Source organism: Coloeus monedula (assembly GCF_965178545.1).
Source record: "Coloeus monedula genome assembly, chromosome: Z".
Lineage (NCBI taxonomy): Eukaryota > Metazoa > Chordata > Aves > Passeriformes > Corvidae > Coloeus > Coloeus monedula.
In genome coordinates, this window is record NC_138822.1 from 45,964,692 (window position 1) to 45,985,486 (window position 20,795).

Genomic DNA, 20,795 nt, shown 5'->3' on the forward strand with positions numbered 1-20,795 from the left:
GTGCCTCTAGCACAGTGTCTATCAATGAAACTCCGTACACCAGGAACTTGATGTTTTGAAATACTGTATCGTTGCTGTCCTGGATGACCTTTTTCTCTCAAGGTGGCATTTGCTTGCCTTGGCTTATTTGTAGCTTTGTTAAGTTAGTAATAATAATAAAAAAACAAAAGGTGGGGTGAAATTTGGCAAACAGTTACCCTCCTTGCTCTTAATGTGTTTGGAACAAGTAAGTTCATTCTGCTTACGTACTGACAGGAGCTTAGGAAAATTACAAGAGTAATATATGTTCATCTGACAATACAGACAAAAGGCTTTTGATGGTGGATGTTGCCTGAAGTGGAATGGAGTGAACAAGTATAAGTGGTTTCTAGTGCATATGAGAGGCAAAGGCTTTATCTGCCTCTCAGAAGACTTCACAAATGCCTTTGTTTTGTCATACTAAATAGAAGGTGGAGAAGTTGTTGAGGCTAAGCAAAAGATTTTCTTCTTTGTCCTTCCTTTGGACAGCCTGACCTTCTTTGGTCATTAAGGTAGGAAATCAAGTGATGCTTTGCAGCAGTTGTCTATTTCCTTTCCTCTATGCCTTGTGGTCTCCACTTAGTTGTGGTTTTTTTCCTTTTTTTTTCCTTTTGGTAGTGTTCCATAGCTGTAGTCAGAATACTTTTGCAAAAGAGCAAGTATTAAGGTTCTCTCAAAATAACTGACGTTTGTATATTTCCACTGTTGCCCTAGCTACAGTCATTTGCACATGATTCATCAGATTGTAACTCATGCTACGCTCTTTTCAAGAGAATTAATCTATTAGTGTGGTGTAGTAACTGTATTATGACCGTAAATGAATACGTGGATGTGATTCTTAAACTATATCCTTTTTAAAGGGACAAACAGAAAATCTAAGCAGCATTTATATTAATGAAAAGTACTTTCCTCTACTTTATCAAAATGTGTTTGTCCTATACCATACTCCTTGTCTTCACACATTGTGTTCCCATAATGATAAAACTTAGCATATTTTTACCTTCTAATAGATTCTCGTCTTGTCTTAGTGCCTTCTGGGTAATATGACCAAACTGTTGACTTAGGTAATATCCCATCTGAGTCTAAGCTTTGATTTCTTACTGCCTGGTTGACACATTATGTACCTCAGATAGATGGGTCCAATTCACAAGCATTAGTGTTATTTGTTAAAACTTGCCTATCAGTTTGGTACTGCCCAGAACACAAATAAAGGGTTTTGGGTTGTGTGAGATAATACAAACAAGACAAAGCCATAAGATAGTAGATTCAAGGTTGAAAGAATTTAATTTTAATATTTTGTGTTTGTGTGTCTGTGTGTGTGTGTATTTAAAGGTGTCACTAGATTTCACGTCTGATGTGATTCTTGGGCAGTAACAAACACGTTTGTTACTGATCATATTAAGTTGCATTCATAACATCCCAGTTATGGATGATTTATTTACTGGTAAAGACATCAGCAGTTAGAGCAAAGTTGCAGGTGTAAATAAACAGTAACTGAATCCATGGTGTTTACATACAACTGTTTTTATATGTCTCAGTGAAATTATTTTTATTTCCTCCACAGAAATACCAGGATGTAAGGTGGGAGGTGTGGCCCGAAATCTCAAGTACATGAAAATGTCAAGTACCTAATGTGTTCTATAAGACTGATGAGTCTGTACAAATGTTCTTTTGTTTACAGGTGTTTTGAGCTGGTACTACTATGTGTCTATGCCAATGCCAGCATCCACCTTCACTATTGCTGTGGGGTGCTGGCAGGAAGTTAAACAGCAATCCTTCAAACAAACAGCTGCTATTGAAACAAACACTGAGTTCCCCTTGCCATCATCACAAACTGATTTCAGGTTGGTGTTTATAATATTGTTGGAAAATTAGATACATGGGTAGCATTTCCATTTACTGTGTGGAATGTGAAAATGAGTCATATTAGCACAGGAATCAAAATAGGACTTGTTTTATCTGAACAGAAAAATCTTGACAGGAAAATAATTCCAAAGGCATTATTTCATGGGTACAGGTGTGGTTCTTTTTATGTGAAAACAAGCTGCTTGGTGAGTAATAGGGTTTGTAAATTCCACTGTCCGCTAGATCTGTATCCTATATCCTTAATACTCTGCTGCAGCAATGCCAGCTCCTGTCTTGTTTATTAAAATATTCGACTCAGTCCATTCTGGATACCTAATGCCTCCTACAATACTGGCTACTCATTTATTTGTTCTGCTCCAGTCTCATGGCACAGTTAGAGCTGGCCTGTGCAGTGGTTTACCTGGGGTGATGTGTAATGATCATGAAAGATCTGGTACAGTGATCCCATAAAATGGATCAATGATTCTTAGCTGGTTTTGACCAAACTAGTAGAAATGTAATTATTTTGGATACATCTTTTCCTCCTCTCAGTCTAGTCAAAACTCACTGAGTTTGAATTATTACAGAGTGGTGGATGAACAAAACAAAATATGCCTGAAAGTAAGACTTGAAGATAGAAAACAAGTTTCTGGAAAAATACCATTTGTTTTCACATGTATTCACCTTAGTTAGCAGAAGTCTCACACATGGGACTTGATTTCCTCATATCTTACTCTCAGCTTTTCAAATTCATATCATAGCATCACAGACCAACACAGGTTGTAATGGACCTTGAAGGTTCATCTCGTCCGTTCTTTCATGGGAAGGAGCTTAGATGAAGATATCTAACACCCATTGGCCCTTGTTTTGGCCATGTTGCTCCTTGTGAAGAGAGAGACTCTGTGGTCTTTGTAGATGCCCTTCAAGTGCTGAAATAGTGCGATAAGATTCTCTTTCCCCTTCCATGAAAAGGCCTAGCTCCTTCTGTCTTTCCTCACAGGGGAGGTTCTGCAGCCCTTTGTTCATTTCTGTGTCTTCCTTGAACTGTGAGACCAGAAGGAGACACGATGCTTCAGGTACTGCCTGACAAGCTCTGTTCAGAGTGTGGTGATCCCAGTCTGTCTTTGCCAGCAATGCAGCTGCAGCCCAGGATCTGATTTGCCTTTTGCTGCAGTGTCAAACCAGTGACTTGTGTTCAAGTGATTGTCCCCTGAACTTCCATGTCCCTTTCAGCAAGGCTGCTCCCCAGACACACAGGTCACAGCCTGTGCTGGGCCCTTTGATTGAGTCATCCCAGGTGCAGGACTTTGCACTTGTCTCTGCTGCACCTTGCACTGCTCTTGCCAGCCCCACCCTTTCAGCCTGTCCAGGTTTCCGAGATGGCTCTCCCTTCGGATGTGTCCACCTCCCCACCTAGCTAACCTGAGGGTGAGGGTGCTTTCTATCCCATCATCCAGGATATTTGTGAAGATGTTGAACAGTGTGGGACCCAACATCATTTCTTGGGGAACTCCACTAGTGACAGACTGCCAGCCTTAGTGAAAACCATTGATCACCACTCTCTGAGCATGGCCCATGTGTCAATCTTGCAGACCACCTATCCAGTTTGTATGTTGCCAGTTTGTCCAGGAGAAGGTTCTGGGAAAGTGTGGTCAGTGTTCTGCAGAGCTCCAGGCAAACAACATCCACTTCTCTCCCCACGTCAACAGAAGTTGTTATTTTATTGTAGAAGGTGATTAGGGTCATAAGTATTTTTTCTGTTACTCAATTAAAAAATTTGCTGAAAAAATACTTGTCTTTTAGATAGATGTTTGGAATAATACTTTGTTAACATTAAGACAGTGGAAGTTTTTATGGGTTTGGTAAAACTAGTCAGTCTTTGGAACTTGAGGGCTTAATATGGATTTTTTGTTGGAATTTAGAATTAAAGGATTCTGGTGACTTGCAGCTTGGCCAATTTTGGTAAAAAATGCTAATTAATCTTTAGAATAGAAATTTTTGTACTTTACTGACAATCAGTAAGAAATGCCTATTCTAATTTTTAAATAATTTATAGGTTTGATGAAGTTCTAAACATTGCTTTGTGTGTATTTCTTTGCTATTTATATGTTTATAATATGACTGCCTCTACAAAAGTAAGCTGTAGATGTTCACTATGTGTTCCTCGCCAAAGTACAGCACATTTGGTAATAGGAATTTATTGATCTTGATGCAAAAGATTATTCTGACTCAGTATTGATAGAATAAATGAAAACTTCTGGGATTTTTCTGTAAAATTTCTGAAAAGGGGGAAATATTTTTGTAATTTTTTGTATCAAAAATTAGTGTAAGTTTTAATCAGTGTGGTGGTCATAGTTATGAGTTTATCTGTGTGATGGTTATTATATGAGTTAATTGATACAGATAGTGTGATGTATCTGCAGCAGTTAGTGTCAGTAGAAGAAACAGAACTAATGTGTCTTGGGAAGAAAAATTACAAAGAATAATCCAGAAATCTTCAGCAAACATGCTGTCTATTGTATGTAGACAAAAACGGAGACCCTAAGTGTACAAGATTGTTCTGCAGCTAATCAGGACACAAAAAATCTATGTCCTTAGAAATATGCTCTTACAGTTATATCCAGTTAATCTTTAGTTGGGAGTTAGCACAACAAAGATTGTTGCTTGTTTTAGTCAGTGAGACCAGGTAACCAAACCAACATTACTCACAGTAGCAGACATTTCTAGAAAGGGTGTGAAATGGATAGACAAGCAAATGTTAAGCCTGTGTCTCAGATAAGATAGTGGAGATAAACTCTAGGGCAACAGGAAAAGGTAGGAATTCTGAAGGAAGCTGTTGAAGTGTGTAATGTAATTTGTATCCAGATGCCAGTGAGTTTGACCTAAGGAGGCTGTATCAAAGTAAATGTTAAATGGAGCTATGGTGTTTATAACTTTATCTCCTTGTGGTCATTAAGGACTTGGCAACTTTTATAAGAGTTATGGTGCTAGCTTTCATGTTCCTGCCTAATCTTAACTCTGATAATAAAACACAAAGTGACATTGTTTTAGAGCAGAAATATACTGGATTAAGCCACCCTTAGAAAAAAAAAGTGTAGCAAAGGATGTGGTTTCTTTACGTATGTAGTCAATGAAAGGACTTAGAGTCCACTTCTTTGACAGAAAGACTTATGTAAGGTGCTAAAGTGTTAATACTTCAGCAAAATCTCATCCATTTCTACTTGTTATCATTTTGTCAGCACTTACCTGGAGCATGATCTTCCAAGCATAAGTGCTTTGGGCAATGCTGGGTGCTTTGCCTGTCAAGGCATAGTAGAACCACATCACTTAAACTGAAATTTCAAACCAAGGAGAGGCTGTGCACTGTAGAGAAGACAGGCTAACAGGTGAAAACATGAAGCTGATTTCTGTTTAGATAAGAATCTATTTGGGCAGATAATTTATTGTGAAGGTATATAACTCAGTGTTTAGTAAGGATTTGATTTACCCCTCATTTCTTCCAGCTAAAGCTTTAAATATCCTGCAAAAGTACTATAAAGTAAGGTTAGCCTAATGTGGTACGATTGAATGTCTAGCATGATAAGCCTGAATGTACATCTATTGGGTATTTTTCTTAATAATAATCAAAAAAATTAGTTGAAGTTTCTGGGGAATTTTAGTAACAACAACAGAAAAAATCCCACTTGGAATTTTTACATTGTAAAACTACATTGTAAAATTACATTGTAATTGCACCTAAAATATTTGTGTTAATGTTATGCTAATATGTATAGAATATTACTTTCATGGCCAAGTTTAAATAGGACTTCTCTGAGTAAATATTTTTGTATTCTTAATAGTTCTCTTTACATATATTTTGAGCACTTATTTTTTTAATGCATATCTGTTACAAAAACAAGGTGTGACTAGTCTCTTTAGTTATGAGTGCTACTCAGACATGTAGTAATGAGTGTTTCAAAGTGCTGCACATGTGTGAACAGAGTGAGAATGCAAATGAGCTGGTCCTATGGAAATTAATTCTGTCATTCTGAAATCTAGAGAATATCCTTGTCTTAGCGTAGTTGTGCACATTTCTGATATCACAATTAAGTATTGTTTTGTTTCATTTTGTATTGTCAGATGGCATGAAGAGACCTGTGGTCATGTGGAATATCCCTGCCGTTTCCAAAATCCTGCTGCCAGGTTGCAGGCAGTCATTCCTTATAGAGTCTTTGCTCCCTGGTGCCTTATGGAAAGCTGCGAAGAATATTTGCTTCAGCTAATTCCTCAGTGTCTCTCAGCTGCTTATGCCACACTGGGTACCCACCCCTTTTCCAGGCTTGATGTTCTGATAGTTCCTTCCAACTTTTCCAGCCTGGGAATGGCTAGGTAAAGAAACTTCTTAGTATCCAATCTGCTGTATTTTGCTAGGCTCCTTTTTATCAGCTAGTTAACTGTGTCAAGTTGCTGTCAATATAAAGTTGCTGTGCTGTTTTTTTTAAACAAAACTTAAAACTCTTGTTCGGACTTCATGTGAGTAGGTTTGTTTGCATCCTTTGTGACCTTTAATTTTAGTTTTAACAGGGCTTAGGGAAGGAAAATGTAAGCCTATTAGAAATATGGATCTGAATTTCTACATTTGCCAAACTGAATTTCTTTTATTGGTTCTATTGATCTAAATACTTGATGTCATTGCCTTGTTTTCTTTTGGCACTGATTTTAGCCTTATATTTTGACAGAACAGGAGCATTTTAAAATCCAAATCTAGAGGTACTTCATAAGCCTTTCCAATGTATGAGTTTCTAGTCAGACACTTATCTTTAGAAGCTGAAGGCAGATTGTAAGGATTATATTGTCAAGTTTTCATGGAATTGTAAGGGTTCTCAAGCTTGTTCATGTCCCTCTGAATGGCATCTGTTCCCTCCAGCAATTTGACTGTAGCACTTAGATTGGTGTCGTCAGCAAACTGGCTGTGTGTGCCTGTCCCGCTTGTCCCACTGTGTGTCACTTAAAAAGATGTTGAACTGTTACTGACCCCTGAGGACACCACTCATCACTGCTCTCCACTTGGACAATGAGCATTCACTGCAAACCTTTTGAGTGTGACCATCCATATCCACTGAGTGGTCCTTCCAGTTTAGAGACAAAGGTGTTGTGCAGGACAGTGTCCAATGCTTTGCATTCTGGTAGATGACATCAGTTTCTTTTCCCTTGTCCACCATTGTTGTAACCCCATCTTAGAAGGGCACCAAACTTCTCAGGTGTGATTTGTCATTAGTGTAGCCATGTTGGCTGTCACCAATCTGCTCTCTGTCTTTGATGTGCCTTCTTATAGTTTCCAAAAGGATCTGCTCCATGCTTTTGCTGGACAGTGAATTGAGACTGACTGGCCTGTACTTCCCGAGGTCATCCTTCTATACCTTTCTAAAAATGGGGGGTGTGTTTCTTTTTTCCCGGTCAATGGATCTTCACTGATGCCAGCAAGGTCATGGCCCTGCAGGCTGTTTATTCCCCGTGCTGCATGCATTAGCATAGAGGCTTTTAAGCTGGGCCCTTGAGGAAACTTACTGGCTTACTGACTTACTGGCTGGAATTCCTTTGTGCTGCTGTTCAGGTGCCCGTGTGCTGACCTGTTACCTCTCCTCAGGCTCTGGGCATCATACGAGTGGGGTGGATTGAGGTTCCCCTTTCCCAGCACCTTTAGTGTAAAGCTCTCTTCACCAGCCTGGCAAGCTTATGACTGAAGATGTTCTTACCCTTCTCTGACAGATGGACCCCATCAGCAGGCCAGGTTTCTCAAAGCTAGTCTCATGGCCCAAGTTGCTGAGTTCCTGGTGTGGCCCCAGTCCTACAACCTTTAGCTGATTTGCCAGATTTGACTGCCCTTCCAAGTTGTAGATTTTTGTTTTTTCTACAACCTTCCTCTTGCAATCTTCTTTTGGGTTAAAAGTAGAAAATTATGCTGGCACATTAATGATACTGTATAGTTTTTAGTGTAAGTATACTTGCTTTTTTATTCCATGAAGATCTAGAAAATGTAGACATTTAGCATTCAGTCACCCTCCTCTGCCATATATGGCCTGTTGCTTTGTAGATACTTTTTACTGGTTACTGAGTTTTCAATGATAGTTCTTCACTCAATGAAAGCATTGCTTTGTGCATTCAGTGTTGCTTTGTGCACCTACAGCAAATTATATTCTCTGGTTCTTTGCCTGCTGGTTTGATTTGGAGTGAAGTGTGATACTGTGTACCATATTCTTGAAGCCATATGAAATTTGTAGAGCTGCTCAGCAGTTTTCTATTACTTCAAAGGCATGGTACTAAAGGGTTGGCACAGGGCCTTGCTATAGTTGAGAAAGAAACTGGCCATTTGACTTAGCTGTGAGACAAGAGCAGTGGAACCATGAAAGGCAAGACACACAAATAGTACAAAATGAAAGAGAAAGCAGATAGTGATGTCTGGGCCAAAATTACAGCACACAGTAGGAGAAGTCTTCAAGATTCAGTTGTTGATATGCTGTTGCTCTTTGGAAAAGTGCCAGTGCCTTCCCTGCATGTACATTTCTCAGAATTTAGAGGGAAAAGATACCTGCAGGAAGCCTGTTGCAAAGCCATCTGTCATTATCTGGGTCCAGACTGCCTGTTCAGAATACTATAATTGTGTTTTCTTTGTGAAGGAGGTGAGAAAAATCTGAGCTTTTATTCCCCTATGCTTCATCTAACCACTGTCAATTCCAAGCAATCCATATCATTTACGATAAGGATAAAAGAAGGAGCATGCATGCTTCCTGATGCCTGTCACTTAACAGTGCATCAAGCCAAACACATTCCAATTTTTCAAAATTTAACTAATTTAAGGTGTTTAAATGTCAAGCTGTATTTGGACAGGAGATTATTAAGTGACTCAATAGCTTGTTTATTCCTGTTTTATGTTTTTTTTCAAATAGAAGTTTCTATGTATATAGCAAGTTACTTGAAATGGTTGATTCCTGTGCATGCAGTGATAATTACCTAAATTGCTTAAGCTAACAATAAGCTGTGTGCAAAACCATGTCCAAACCCACATGAAGAAAAAAAAAGTTAGTTGTTACCTTGGGTTAAAAAGGTTGCTGTTGTATTTATTTTTTATCTTCTAGTCTATCTGTAGCAGTACAAACATAATACAGCATTCCAGCACATAGGAGCTGTTGTTATGAGAACTCTAATTGGACTCCTGTCTACCAGGGAAGGAAGCAGACATACATTTTAGTCATTATCTAAAGTATTAGGGCTTTACAGCATTTTGCACTTTTCTTTGTTTCTCTGTTGATTACACTTACTGTGCTTTTCACGTCTCAAAATACTTCTTTTTATTTTGGAGGGATGTTTCCCCAACATCTTAGATTGGTAGGAAGTTATAATAGTTCCTGCGCAGAGTATAAAACACAGTTACGTGTTTTAAATTGTATTTCAGTGGCAGCTGTTGTGGGTCAGCTGCATTTCTCTTGAAGTCTGACAGATGCTTTACGAGAAAAACTAATAAACACAAATAAAATGAATATGCTTTCAACTACAGTCTAAGTGATTCTGTATAGCTTCTCCTAAATTCTTGCTAGTAAAAGAACAATGTGGCCTACACAACTTTGTTTGTGATACTGTGTACACACTGTACAGAAATTATGTTGGACTGTACAGAAATTAAATTCATAGTTGTGGACCAAATTTAAATAGCTTAAAAGCCTGGGATTCAGTGCTTTCTCTAGAATGTTTAGGACCTTCTGAACATGTAACAGCAGTTAATTGTATAATTTTAAGTTCCTTCACTAGCAGAAGAGAGCGAATTGGAGCAAAAGGAGGGAAGTGTATCAGACTACAAGGCCCTAAAGTTTCTAGTTAGGTTGCTCATGGAAGAGATCCCTGACCGCACACTACACTGAAAGGTGCACATCACTCATGTACTCAGAGAACTAAGAAGTTAAAATCAGGAGATTAAAAGTAGCACTATGTTTTGATGCTGCTCATATGCTACTCCCTGAGGAGTTGTCGACCCCATTGGCATTTAAATTTCAGAGGTATTTCACAGTTGCAAATGCTCTCATGTGAGGCAGCAGTTAGTCATGTGAACAAACCTGAATGCAACATTTCAGACGAAAAGTAGGGTCTGTGTATTCGCCGGTTGGTTGGGCTCTTCAAATCAGTTCACTCCCAATCCAGTTTTGTTGATCACATTTGAAAACGTAGTGTTTTGATGTCTCCTCCCACTGACCTACCACTCAATTTCCTTTTGTCAGAACCTGAAAAGCCTCCAAATTCCTTGCTCTTTTTCATTCCCTGAGGAAAAACATTCTTTCAAATATAGAAACTCTAACTTTAGGTGCCACCTGAGCCTGTGCTTGAGACTATGACTTCTCTTGCAGTATTTAACGGCATAAGTTTTTTCACAGTTACACCAATCTCTTGTGTTTCTGTGATGTTAGAAGCTGCTTAGCAGCTTTTTATTTCTTCAGAGCAAATGTGCTGATGTTTATTTTACTCCCCTGAGAACTGTAAGTCTTTGCATTCAGTTGAAATTATTTTTGAAGCAATGGTATTTAAAGGTTTTTTGTTGCCAGCACACATTGTTAAATAACGTAAGATTACTGCTTTTTCTGTTTGAATTAATGTATTTCAGATGTACTAGTTTTGTAGTAAATGCTAGCACAAGGAAACATTCATGGACTATGTGTAAATAACCTGTCAAGGCACATCACGTGTTGCCAGGATCTAGAAGAGAATGATGAGGAAAATGTCCTTTGGTGTATACCATGCTCCTAGTTTTTCCTTAAACTCTTAGTACTAGTAACTACTGTGGCATAGATGGACATCTGGTCTAACCTAGTTTATCTGTACTTACAATTTTGACATCAAAACTAGTGGAACCAAAGAACTTCTAAGCAACATTCTGACATTTTCAAAACAGGATCCTAATGTTAGGTTATTTGAATTCTATTTAGGCTCTAAAATTAGTGGCCTTATTTTCGACTATGCTGGACACCCTTGAAACCCAAATGCTGTTTGATGGCAAGGATGCTTGGAATATTTATAAATCAGGTCAACTTCTACAGCTGACTAAACATGGATTTGGCAACCCAGCTTTCAATTCCTATTTATAAAGATCTTACTCACTTTTCTCCTGTCATGTTAAAAATTTTTTTGGTACATACACCTATCTTCTTTGAAGAAAGAATATCCATTTCTTCAAAATATGGTATATCAGCAGAACTCTTGAGTCTTTCCAGTCTATGTCACCAAGGTTGTTAACTTCTTAAATTGAAAAGGGAGATGGCTCAAGCAGCCTCTTTGATCAGTGCATCTGTAGCCACCATTTGTCTGTTCTGTATGTCTGCAGTGTTACGATGACAACTGATAAGACTATAGAAAATCAGCCAGGACTACTGGAAAACATTCAAATGTCAAAGTTAAATGTAAAACCTTTAATATTGTTCAGTCTTGCAGAACTGTGTGTTACTATTTGATACAACTGTAGAAGCCTTTTCTGAGTCAATACAAATGTAGATACACTTTTTTGCACAACATTTTCAGTTGTGTTAATTTGACAAAATACTCACAAGAGTAATCCTTAAACATTTAGCTTATTTTTTACATATCACTACACTAGTTGGTTATCCACACATAAATAACCATGTTATTTTAAAGCAAATTAAAAAAAAAAATTAAAGCAAAAAGTAAAAATATGGTGAAAGAAAAATTGAGTCTTAGCTGTGATAACAGTAATAACAGTATGTGGCTGTACAACAGGTGCCATTTTAGCAGAGAAACCAGATGTGTGTTCTGCAGTATCAGGGAAATTTCTTTTGCATTTCTGATATTTTTCCATAGAGTTTTCTCAGTGCTGTTGTGAGTCAATATTTACCTTTTGTAAGATGCTTCTGTTATGGGATAGTATCACAAGAAGATAACATTTCAGTCTGACATTACTGGCCAAAATTAATACAAAAAGGAATGTTTTAGAACATGTCAAGTTACTTATGCTTCAAATATGCAGCTTTACATTGTTACCATCTGTAATTTTATGAAATGAATAGAGAATATTGTTTTAGGAGTTTAAAAATCGCTTCTTTTGCTGTATGGCACATGAATTCTTAAAAGGGCATTTGGTTGTTGAAACTGGAGAGGTTAGTCAGGTTCTTTTGATGCTACTGTAGAATAGTAACTGCTTTTAAATGCTTTTAGTAACTGTTTCTAAATTCTAGGATTTAAACTTTTTAAATTCTAGGATTAAAATTATGACAGAGCCTGTTAACATCATTTATAGATAAGGGTGCCTAAGCATTTCGAATATAGACTTGTATTTCAGTGGTTTATAACTGTAAAGACTTGTTCCCAGCTTAAAGCTGACATAAAGTGGTTTGGCTTAGGAAAAGTGGGTGTGCATACTGTACACGCATATGTGAGAGGCCAGCATGTTTCTATGCATATTGTATTTGTATATATATAAATATATATATATATATATGCTCATGCCTAACATATATCCATTGCCTGCCCTTTATATATGTGCATATATAGGTGTGTAGGTAATACTAATGATTTTATTTTTGTTTTATGAGTTGCATGGCATTTATAAAGTAAAAGTATAATTTTCCCTCAAAAGTGACCTGTTTATAGATAGCTAGAATATGGAGAACTGGAAAAATTGTCATTATTGAACACTAGGTTGGAGATTTTGAAACTAATTTTCAGAATTCTTTTTCCCTGTGTCTTACTTTATCTCTAACCCTCAACTTTTTTCTCCTAGCAGTAGAGATGTATGTTTGGAAATGACTTTTGTAGATGGGTAGCAATATAGTGCATCTACTGTTTAGTATTCTGTCAGTAGCATTAGATGGTTTCACTTAACTTTCTGAATCATATAAATAGTAGAGTGCTTATAAATGCAGAGATTTTGCTGTATATGTTGTGGGTGGTAAGAAAGAAGATAATAAATGCAGCCAATTGTTTTGAAGCCCTAAGCTTACTTTTAAAGGGCTGAAAGAAAGACAGTGTTCAAAGCAGCCACAGGCTTCTGTCATGCAATTATCTCTGATCTGACTTGCCGTACCAAGTATGTGAAGCTTTCTTAGTCTCTGTCTGTGATAATTACTAGTAGTCCGCAGTTTACCAGCCCCACCTAGGAAGAACCCGATCCAGGTAATAGATTTTAGATTTTAAGCGTAGACTGCAAGACCAATGATACTTAAAACAAGCAGAAGTACTGAGAAAGCATTAAATCCATGCATAATACTTTACCTCTGGCATCAATTCCCAGGTGCTAATGTCAATCTTTTTGCTGTAGCCTTGGTTTCAAGTTTAAACAAAACTCACCAAAACTATGAAAAGAAATTGGTGGCTTTATTTTCCATTTTTGTCGTTTTGTTTTGTTGCTAGTAAGAGTCTGGTTTAAGGATCCCTAACCCCTTTTCTTGTATGAGTACTATTTTGAGTACTTGCTGGTGACTAGCTCAGAGGAGGCTAAGAGAATTCATGTTCCTAAAAACCATCATGTTGCTGAGCAAGAACTCTGTGCAATCCAGTCCTTATGAGTAGTAGTGAGGAGTATGAGCAGTAGAGTGATCCATTCCTAAGCTCTATCTTTTGCTTCTGGCCAGGGAAACATTTCGGTTAGTCACAGAGAGGTGGGTAGGTGGTTTTGGTTTGCTTCTGCTCTGCTTGCCTACCCCTGGCCTGGAGCAATAGTTTTGTCTACACTTATGATACCGCGCTGTGCCCAGTTTTGGGCTGTCTGTTTGTCTATGACAGAGACTCAAAGTGAATCAGGCCTCTGCTAGGATTATTAGCAGGTAGGAGAATATGCTGTATGAGAAGAGACTGATAGAGCTAGATTTGTTCAGCCTGGGAAAAGATATTACTAACTAATCACTATCTCCTACCACCTGAAGGGGTGGTTGCAGAAAAGTCAAAGCCGTGGTTGTCTCAGATATAGGGAAAATACATGAAGCAACATTCACAACTTGTAGTGATAGATTCCAGACTAGATATAAGAAACCACAGTTACTGTGGTTAAGCACTGAAACAGGTAGTCCAGGGAGCTTGTGGAACCTCCATCTCAGGAGGTGGTGAAAAGAGGCTTCTTCAAGCTTGACTTTTTCCTGAGATTCCAAGCCTTCAATGCTTTTACCTTCAATGCTTTACTCCCTTGGTTTTATGTTCTGTTACAAATGACACCTCCCCCTCCGTGTTACCTGTATGACTCATTCATGTTGCCATGGTACTTTGAGAGCCTTTCAACAATTAAAGTATTTTGTTTTCAGATAATCCAGGGAAGTAGTAGGAATGTATTCTTATTCTACAGATAACTAATTGGTGGGTGTAGGTGTTACAGGCGATCTTTTGAAGAAACACACATTTTGTAATTCCCTTTTCCTCTCCCATCCATTGCAGAGGTTAAGTAAGGATCTGTGCCCATATCTTCTGGGCCAAATCCAGTGTTCTAACATTGCACCAGCCTTTCCAAACTTTTCTTGTTTGTGATAGTAGGTAGTAGCTATCTTCCAAGTTTGAAAGGTATACTCCAAACTTTTGGGCTGCTAGGACTAACAAAAATCTGTCTTTAATTGAAATAATGTATAGTGCTTCTGTTTTTTACTCTTTGTTTTTTAAAAAAATACAAGCATTTTCATTGTTACGTCTAATCCTGGCAGATGCAAATTTCACATGTAAAAGTTTCAGTATATTAAAAAGAATAAAAGCTATTGAAATTGAGGGTAAGGAATGGGATTTTTAGTGACAGCAGGTCTAATATCTTGATAGTGGATTCTAATATTAGTCTTATTGCACTTGGTATCATCTTATATGGAATGTTTTGTCAATAGACTGATTTTATCCACTTTTTTCGAAGTTGTTTCACAATTAAGTCTTTTGAAATGCCTTATTTGATGCTTACAAGGTCATCCTGCAGCATGATTAGTTCAAGAAAATGTGTATATATACCATTGTAAAGGTGGGCAGTGGTGGTTTTGTTTAGAGGTGCAAGTTTTTGTCATCTAATGTTGATTTTACTGGTTGATTTAGTTGAATGAAGAGACGTATTTCTTATAATATTTTTTGTTTTGTTTTTCACTGAGATCATTTTAGGGGTTGTAAAATTACAACATGGGACATATCATTAGTGAGTAAGTGTAAGTGTGACTATCATGATTATTTTTCTAAGTCTTTTTATCTTTCTGGCGATGTAAGGTGAGCTCAGACTGAACCAACAGTATAGTCTTACACAAGAAGAATGGCTTTAATTTTTTTCCTTGTGCATCTCCCAATCCCTTAAAAAAATCCCCGCAATAAGCAAGCAAACTCCTTTTGCCCCCTCTTCCTCCTTTAGTTCTGCATAAGTGTTCATGCTTAACTCTGTGGAAAAATATGAACCCATGAGCCAAAAATCAGTTATCTATTTTAGAACATGTAATTATTTGAAATAAGGTAAAAGTAATTTAAACGGCTAAACAAGTGCAAAATCTGTTCCTTCTCCACACATATGATATGTGGTTTATGATTGAATCTGTTTTAAATTTGCGCTCAAATTTTTGGTTCAGATTTCCAATTAATGTGTCTAAAGAAGCGATTTAATTTTGCCCATAGAATTACAACTTCAGCAACCAGGTAATATATGCAGATGATGATTTTTCTTATTTTTAATGTACTACGATGAACGTTATTCCCTGTAATACTGGTGTAAATCATGAGGAATTCTAGTAAGTTCTGGGTAGATCTGTTCTATGAGCATGAGATCATAATTTGTCTATGAAACTTAAAATTTTATGGCTAAATCCTAAAAAAATATAGAGGTAGGTGCTCTTGTAAATATTTGTGCTTTTCAGCTGTTAGTTAAGATGATGTATTAAACACTGTTCCTAATTTTTATGACATATACTGTGATATTGTTGAAAGTAGGAGTTCTTGTGCAAATCATTATTTACACAATGGTTTAGAGCTTGATACACAAAAAGCTGTTTCTAGTGATGGCTTTCTCATCTTACTGATTTAAAACTTTTGGGACATAGGAATAGGAATTCTCTTATCTGTGATTCTGTGATTTATACAGATGTTGTCTTTGTTGGGTGACTGCTCAGTTGTATTCAAAGTCACTTTCTCTGCACACAGCAATTGAACATTTTTTCCTTGAGCCCTTTTTGCCTATCAGATGGAACCAGGGAACAGAGACTGAATTTTGTATTACATGTGTCAGCTACAGGCTCTTTGGAGAAAGGAGAGAAAGACTTGTGTTGAGACATTTTGACTGCAATGCTAGTAATTCGTATGACTGCTTCTTATATATGGAAGAAAAAGATGGGGGAAAAAGAAAAGGATGTAAATTATCCCTTTATTGCTTCTCCGTATCTTGATTCCAGTGTGTGTTACACTGTGTTCTGAGTGCATTTTGTTTAATGACAAAGGCCTAATTGGCGATTCTCTCTTGCTTTCAGCTGCAGGGGTATAGAAACTGCCAGGCAGTAGTGTGGAGAAAAGGCAGAGCCATGGTTCTGAAGTAGATGTGTTGTGAAGAAGATCAGATAGAGGATAAGCTGAGGGGATAACATGGAATCATTGAGGTTGGAAAAGACCTTTAAAGTCATTGAGTCCAACCAGTACCCTAACATTGCCAAGTCCACCACTAAACCATGTTCTTAAGTGTCACATCTACGTATCTTTTAAATAACTCCATGGATGGCAACTCAAAGACTTTGCTGGGCTGTCTGTTCTTCTGGTGAAGAAATTTTTCGTAGTATCCAATCTGAGCATCCCCTGGCACTACTTGAGGCCATTTCCTCTTGTCCTATTGCTTGTTACTTGGGAGAGGAGAGTGGTAGAAATGAGTAGTGATATAGGAACTTGTGAGGGAACAAGCTAGAAAATTTAGCCAGTGAACATATTCCTGGCACAGGCAACCTGTACATTGTGGTTTTGTATGACTTAGTGAAAATCAGCAGATTTCTTTCTATGCTCTCAAATTATGTATTTGACACCTCTGAAGGATAAAGTTTTTAAATTAAGTTGCTGCAGTATCACTTTGTGAATACTATTTCTGGCTGTTATTATTTTAATTTTGTGTAGTGACCAGAAGCCGCAGTAAAGGAGTAGTCTTCCAAAAGTACCTAATTTGAGCAGGGACCGCATAGCCCTGTGAAACAGTTCCCATGGAATGCTTTTCTGTTTGGTCTTGTAAAGTGAAAACTACAGCAATACTTGTTTTCTGAAACTTGATAAACGTATTTTTTCACTGTGTAAATCCTTAATTTCTGTGGACTTGGATTATTACCCGGTTGAAGGCTTCTCTTCCCTTTATTGGAAAGTGTGTGCATTTTAGGATTGCTCTTTAGGCATCTGAGAGTCCTCAGTGTCATTCTGAAGTGACAGAAGTAAATGGTAGACAAAGGAGATGAACATGTTCAGAGACTCTTGCAGCGATCCCAGTACTGTGTTGATTGTTTTTGCAACTAGTTGGAGTATTTTGTAATTAGTAATAGTTTGTGTCCTTTTTTTGTGAGTCTTCTTAAACAAATTGACCCAAAAGCTCTTCTAATTAAGAGCAAAAGCAAAATCCTGCACAAAATTGTGAAACAAGGTTACCAAAGGCTTTATGTATTTTTGCACTGATTAAAGGTTTTTTTTCATTTCTGCTAGAGGGGCTTGAGTGGATTTTCTATGAACTGGTGCTAAAAGAGCCTGCTTTTCATATTGTTCCTTTTCCTTCTCAAAAGTTAAATTCAAAATAGAAGCTGTGATGGGAGGAAATTCAAGTCTAACTCGGTTGTGAAGCAAGTAGAAGGACCACAGAATGTTTCCAAACAGAAAGAGAAATCCATCTGAGATTTGTTTCTCCTAGTCTGTGAATCAAACCTTTTCTACTGTTTTTGGTATTTTTCCAGAGGTGTGATTGTCAGGTAATCTCAAGTGAGCAACACACAGGGGCTTTTAGATCTTTTGAAATACACAAATACAAAACTATTTACTCTGGGGCAGAGATTCAAGGTTTTGGGTTTTTTTCCTTCCAGAAAGCTTGGGAAGAAAGACAAATTAGAGGGAAAAATAGCATAAACTCAGAAGAATCCAGACCGGACATTTAGGACATCACTACAAAGTGGCAGAGATTAGGTGTTTCTCTGCAAGTAATAGTTTTTCTTGTAACCATGTATTTCTTCTACATTTCTCCACAAGGTTTCCCACAACTTATCACAGTCACCTTCTATAATTAGTGGAATAATTTATTGGTCATTAAGAATAATTCCTCTTCTATGGCCACCATCAGAGCTTGTAAGATTATTGTTTCTATTTTACTAATATTTTCTTATTGAGTGCTAAGTGGTTGGATAGGAGTTAAATGAGGCCTTCACCACTACACCCCTTTGCAGTGGGGATTTGGGTCTTATGGTTTTCCAGTGGTTTAGGGTTAGCTTCTGTTCCCAAAATTAAGCAGTTTCTCCAGGAAACTCTTATACAAACAACATCTGGTGATAGAAGCTCTGACTTTATATAAATCAGGAGATAGGAATGCCTCTCTCATCACAGTTGGGATTTTATTTATATTTGGGATTTTTTTGAAACCTTCCGCAAGTACTTTATGATATGCCCATTGTCTCTGACCAGTAACTTTATCTTCCTAGGCCTCAGTTTGGTTTTAGGTCTTATTTATACTTGAGCTCTTTGAAAACTTATCTCAAGGTGTCTTTTTTAATAACACTGGTACTTTGGAATTTTTCCCACATTTTTCAGCTGCTGCAAGCTCAGTTTCTTAACATTCTCCCCATCTATGCTATTGTATAGTTAAGTCTATTTTCCTCATATATTGTAATTTAGTACCAGCTTTGATCATGACCATTCAGTTGAGTCTTCCTCTGCTTAATGACTTGGATCCTATAGTTCCTGTATTTGCTATTCTTTCTAGTTCTTTGCTGTCATATCAATCTGTCATTTGAGAGACTTCATTCCTGAAGGACAATTTTATTGAATGTGTATTGTTGAGCAGCTTATTTTCGAACTTGGAATGATCCTTTTCACTTTAACATATTGCTAATCCCTTTCTTCCTATGCTCACCAACATCTGCTAGAATGGGGCTTTTTCAAGGGCCTAGGTCAGATTTCAGTTACTTTTGATGAGAGGTAATAGCCAAAACTTTTAGTGCCTCATGATCCATTGCTAGTTTTCCAAGCAAAGTTTTGATATTCCATTGCCACGTGAGGTCTGAAGTTTTCCTGCAATTTCAGTGGCAGTGGGCTTCAAGCTGTTCCAGGGGCCTTTGCAGGTCTGAGTTTGGACTATCATCTTCAGGAAACACCAACATGTGTGTCATTTTCATGACACCAAAGGGCATCATTGTCATCTGTCATGTGTTCTGTGCTTTTAGAAAAGTTAATCCAGTCTGTTTGGCTAGTGTTATTGTTATGACATTTTAATGCTGATTACCTAAATTTGCTTCTGAATCCACTGCTGAGCTGTGATTACGACATTCAATAAGCTGCTGCTCCTGTTTGGCTAAGAGTGCAGTACTCATTTTTCAACACTACCACCATCACATGCTGGCAGCTCTGGACCTGTTTGGCCAAGGAATATAATTTCTTCTTTCTATCTGGCTTCTTTCCACTGTGTGTCACTTCCAGCTACTTTACACACCGCTGTAGTGCCGTATGTTTTTTTTCTTTGAAATTAAATAGCCTTCTCTTGTTTGGTTTGTGCAGGAACATTTGGACATGAGTGTTTAAGTGGTTTACCACACTTCCACAAGAAAACTTTTTATTTTTAGATGAAAAATTTTGTTTGTTTGCAAGGCCTGATGGATGGCAGAACTGCTAAGAATAGCTTGGGCAGTGTTACATTTTCAGCAAAGTACATATTTTTGGTAGATACTATAGGAAACACTTGGTCCAGCAACTGTGGAAAGATCTTATGATCCTTGTCTGTTATTTTTGGAGTGTGTGTGTTGAGAGGATTGGCTGGCATTCTCTTTAGATTTTTTGCCTGTAATAAGACAGGAAGGGACGTAGTTAGTAGTGCCTTGTGCCTTTTGCTTGAAATAAACTCCATATATGCTGACTTGAGTTACAGATGTTTTGTCCTGGAGGCCTATAAACCTGAGAAATTTAGTTGCGCTAAGTGACTTTTCATGATAGGTTTAAGTCAGTCCAGCTTTTGGGCAGTGAGTATATCATGTACCTGTTCTGCACTGAAATCAGTCTCAAATGCTAAATGTTCACAATGATGGTGTTGAGGTAATTTCTTGTTTATAGATCAGCATGCTTATACCCATGTCAGTAAATTTACAAATTCTTTTAAATATCCTTGTATTTCTGCCTGCACAAGAAGTAGGTTTAAAAATCCCACACTCTTACTGGAGTTGACTGTGTTAACAAGTAATACAGTGCCAATGTATTGGATGAATAAATAGTTAGAAGTAGTCAGTATGGAGACTCCTACGTCTAGATTCTGTACAATTGGAGAGATGTACTTTCTACTTGATGTAGTCTGGCTTCCTGAGCTAATATTTCTTCCTAAGCATTGAAGCTGTTCAGAAGTGTGCTTATTTTTTCACACCCTTATGTGTTACATTTGGAATGAAATGGTGCACAACTGGAACAGAAATTCCTCTCTGGTTTCCACAAGAAATAGTCCGGGTTGCTTGCACCAAAATCTCCCCGAGACCTGAAATAGATTGGAACCTGCGAATGACTGAAGGACTTGCTTTAGAAATATGCTGTTGGTCCAAATGAAAACCCTGAGGGAGACATAAGCATTATCATCTTCAGCAATAAACTCCCTTACCAAACTGAGTAGTTAGTATACAAACTATGTGGAATACTGTTTTACTGTACTATTTAAATGCAGTAACCATGTAGTAAACACCATTGAGGATATCTTACAAGTGGGAAAGGTGATTTTACCTAAAACAAAGCCTGAAACAAAGTGGGTTTCACTTGCTCACTGTCAC

The 20,795-nt window shown here is 37.6% G+C and overlaps 1 protein-coding gene across 2 annotated transcripts in view; it reads left to right on the forward strand.

The window, feature by feature from the left end:
• AOPEP (aminopeptidase O (putative)) overlaps positions 1-20,795 on the forward strand; it is a gene marked incomplete at its 5' end in the record, with an annotated part of 173,784 nt that overhangs the window by 10,762 nt on the left and 142,227 nt on the right. For both annotated transcript variants that reach the window (XM_082301942.1, XM_082301943.1), the window contains 2 exons: positions 1,700-1,862; positions 5,983-6,231. In XM_082301942.1, coding sequence (XP_082158068.1) covers positions 1,700-1,862; positions 5,983-6,231 — 412 coding nt within the window. The remainder of the gene's footprint in view (positions 1-1,699; positions 1,863-5,982; positions 6,232-20,795) is intronic.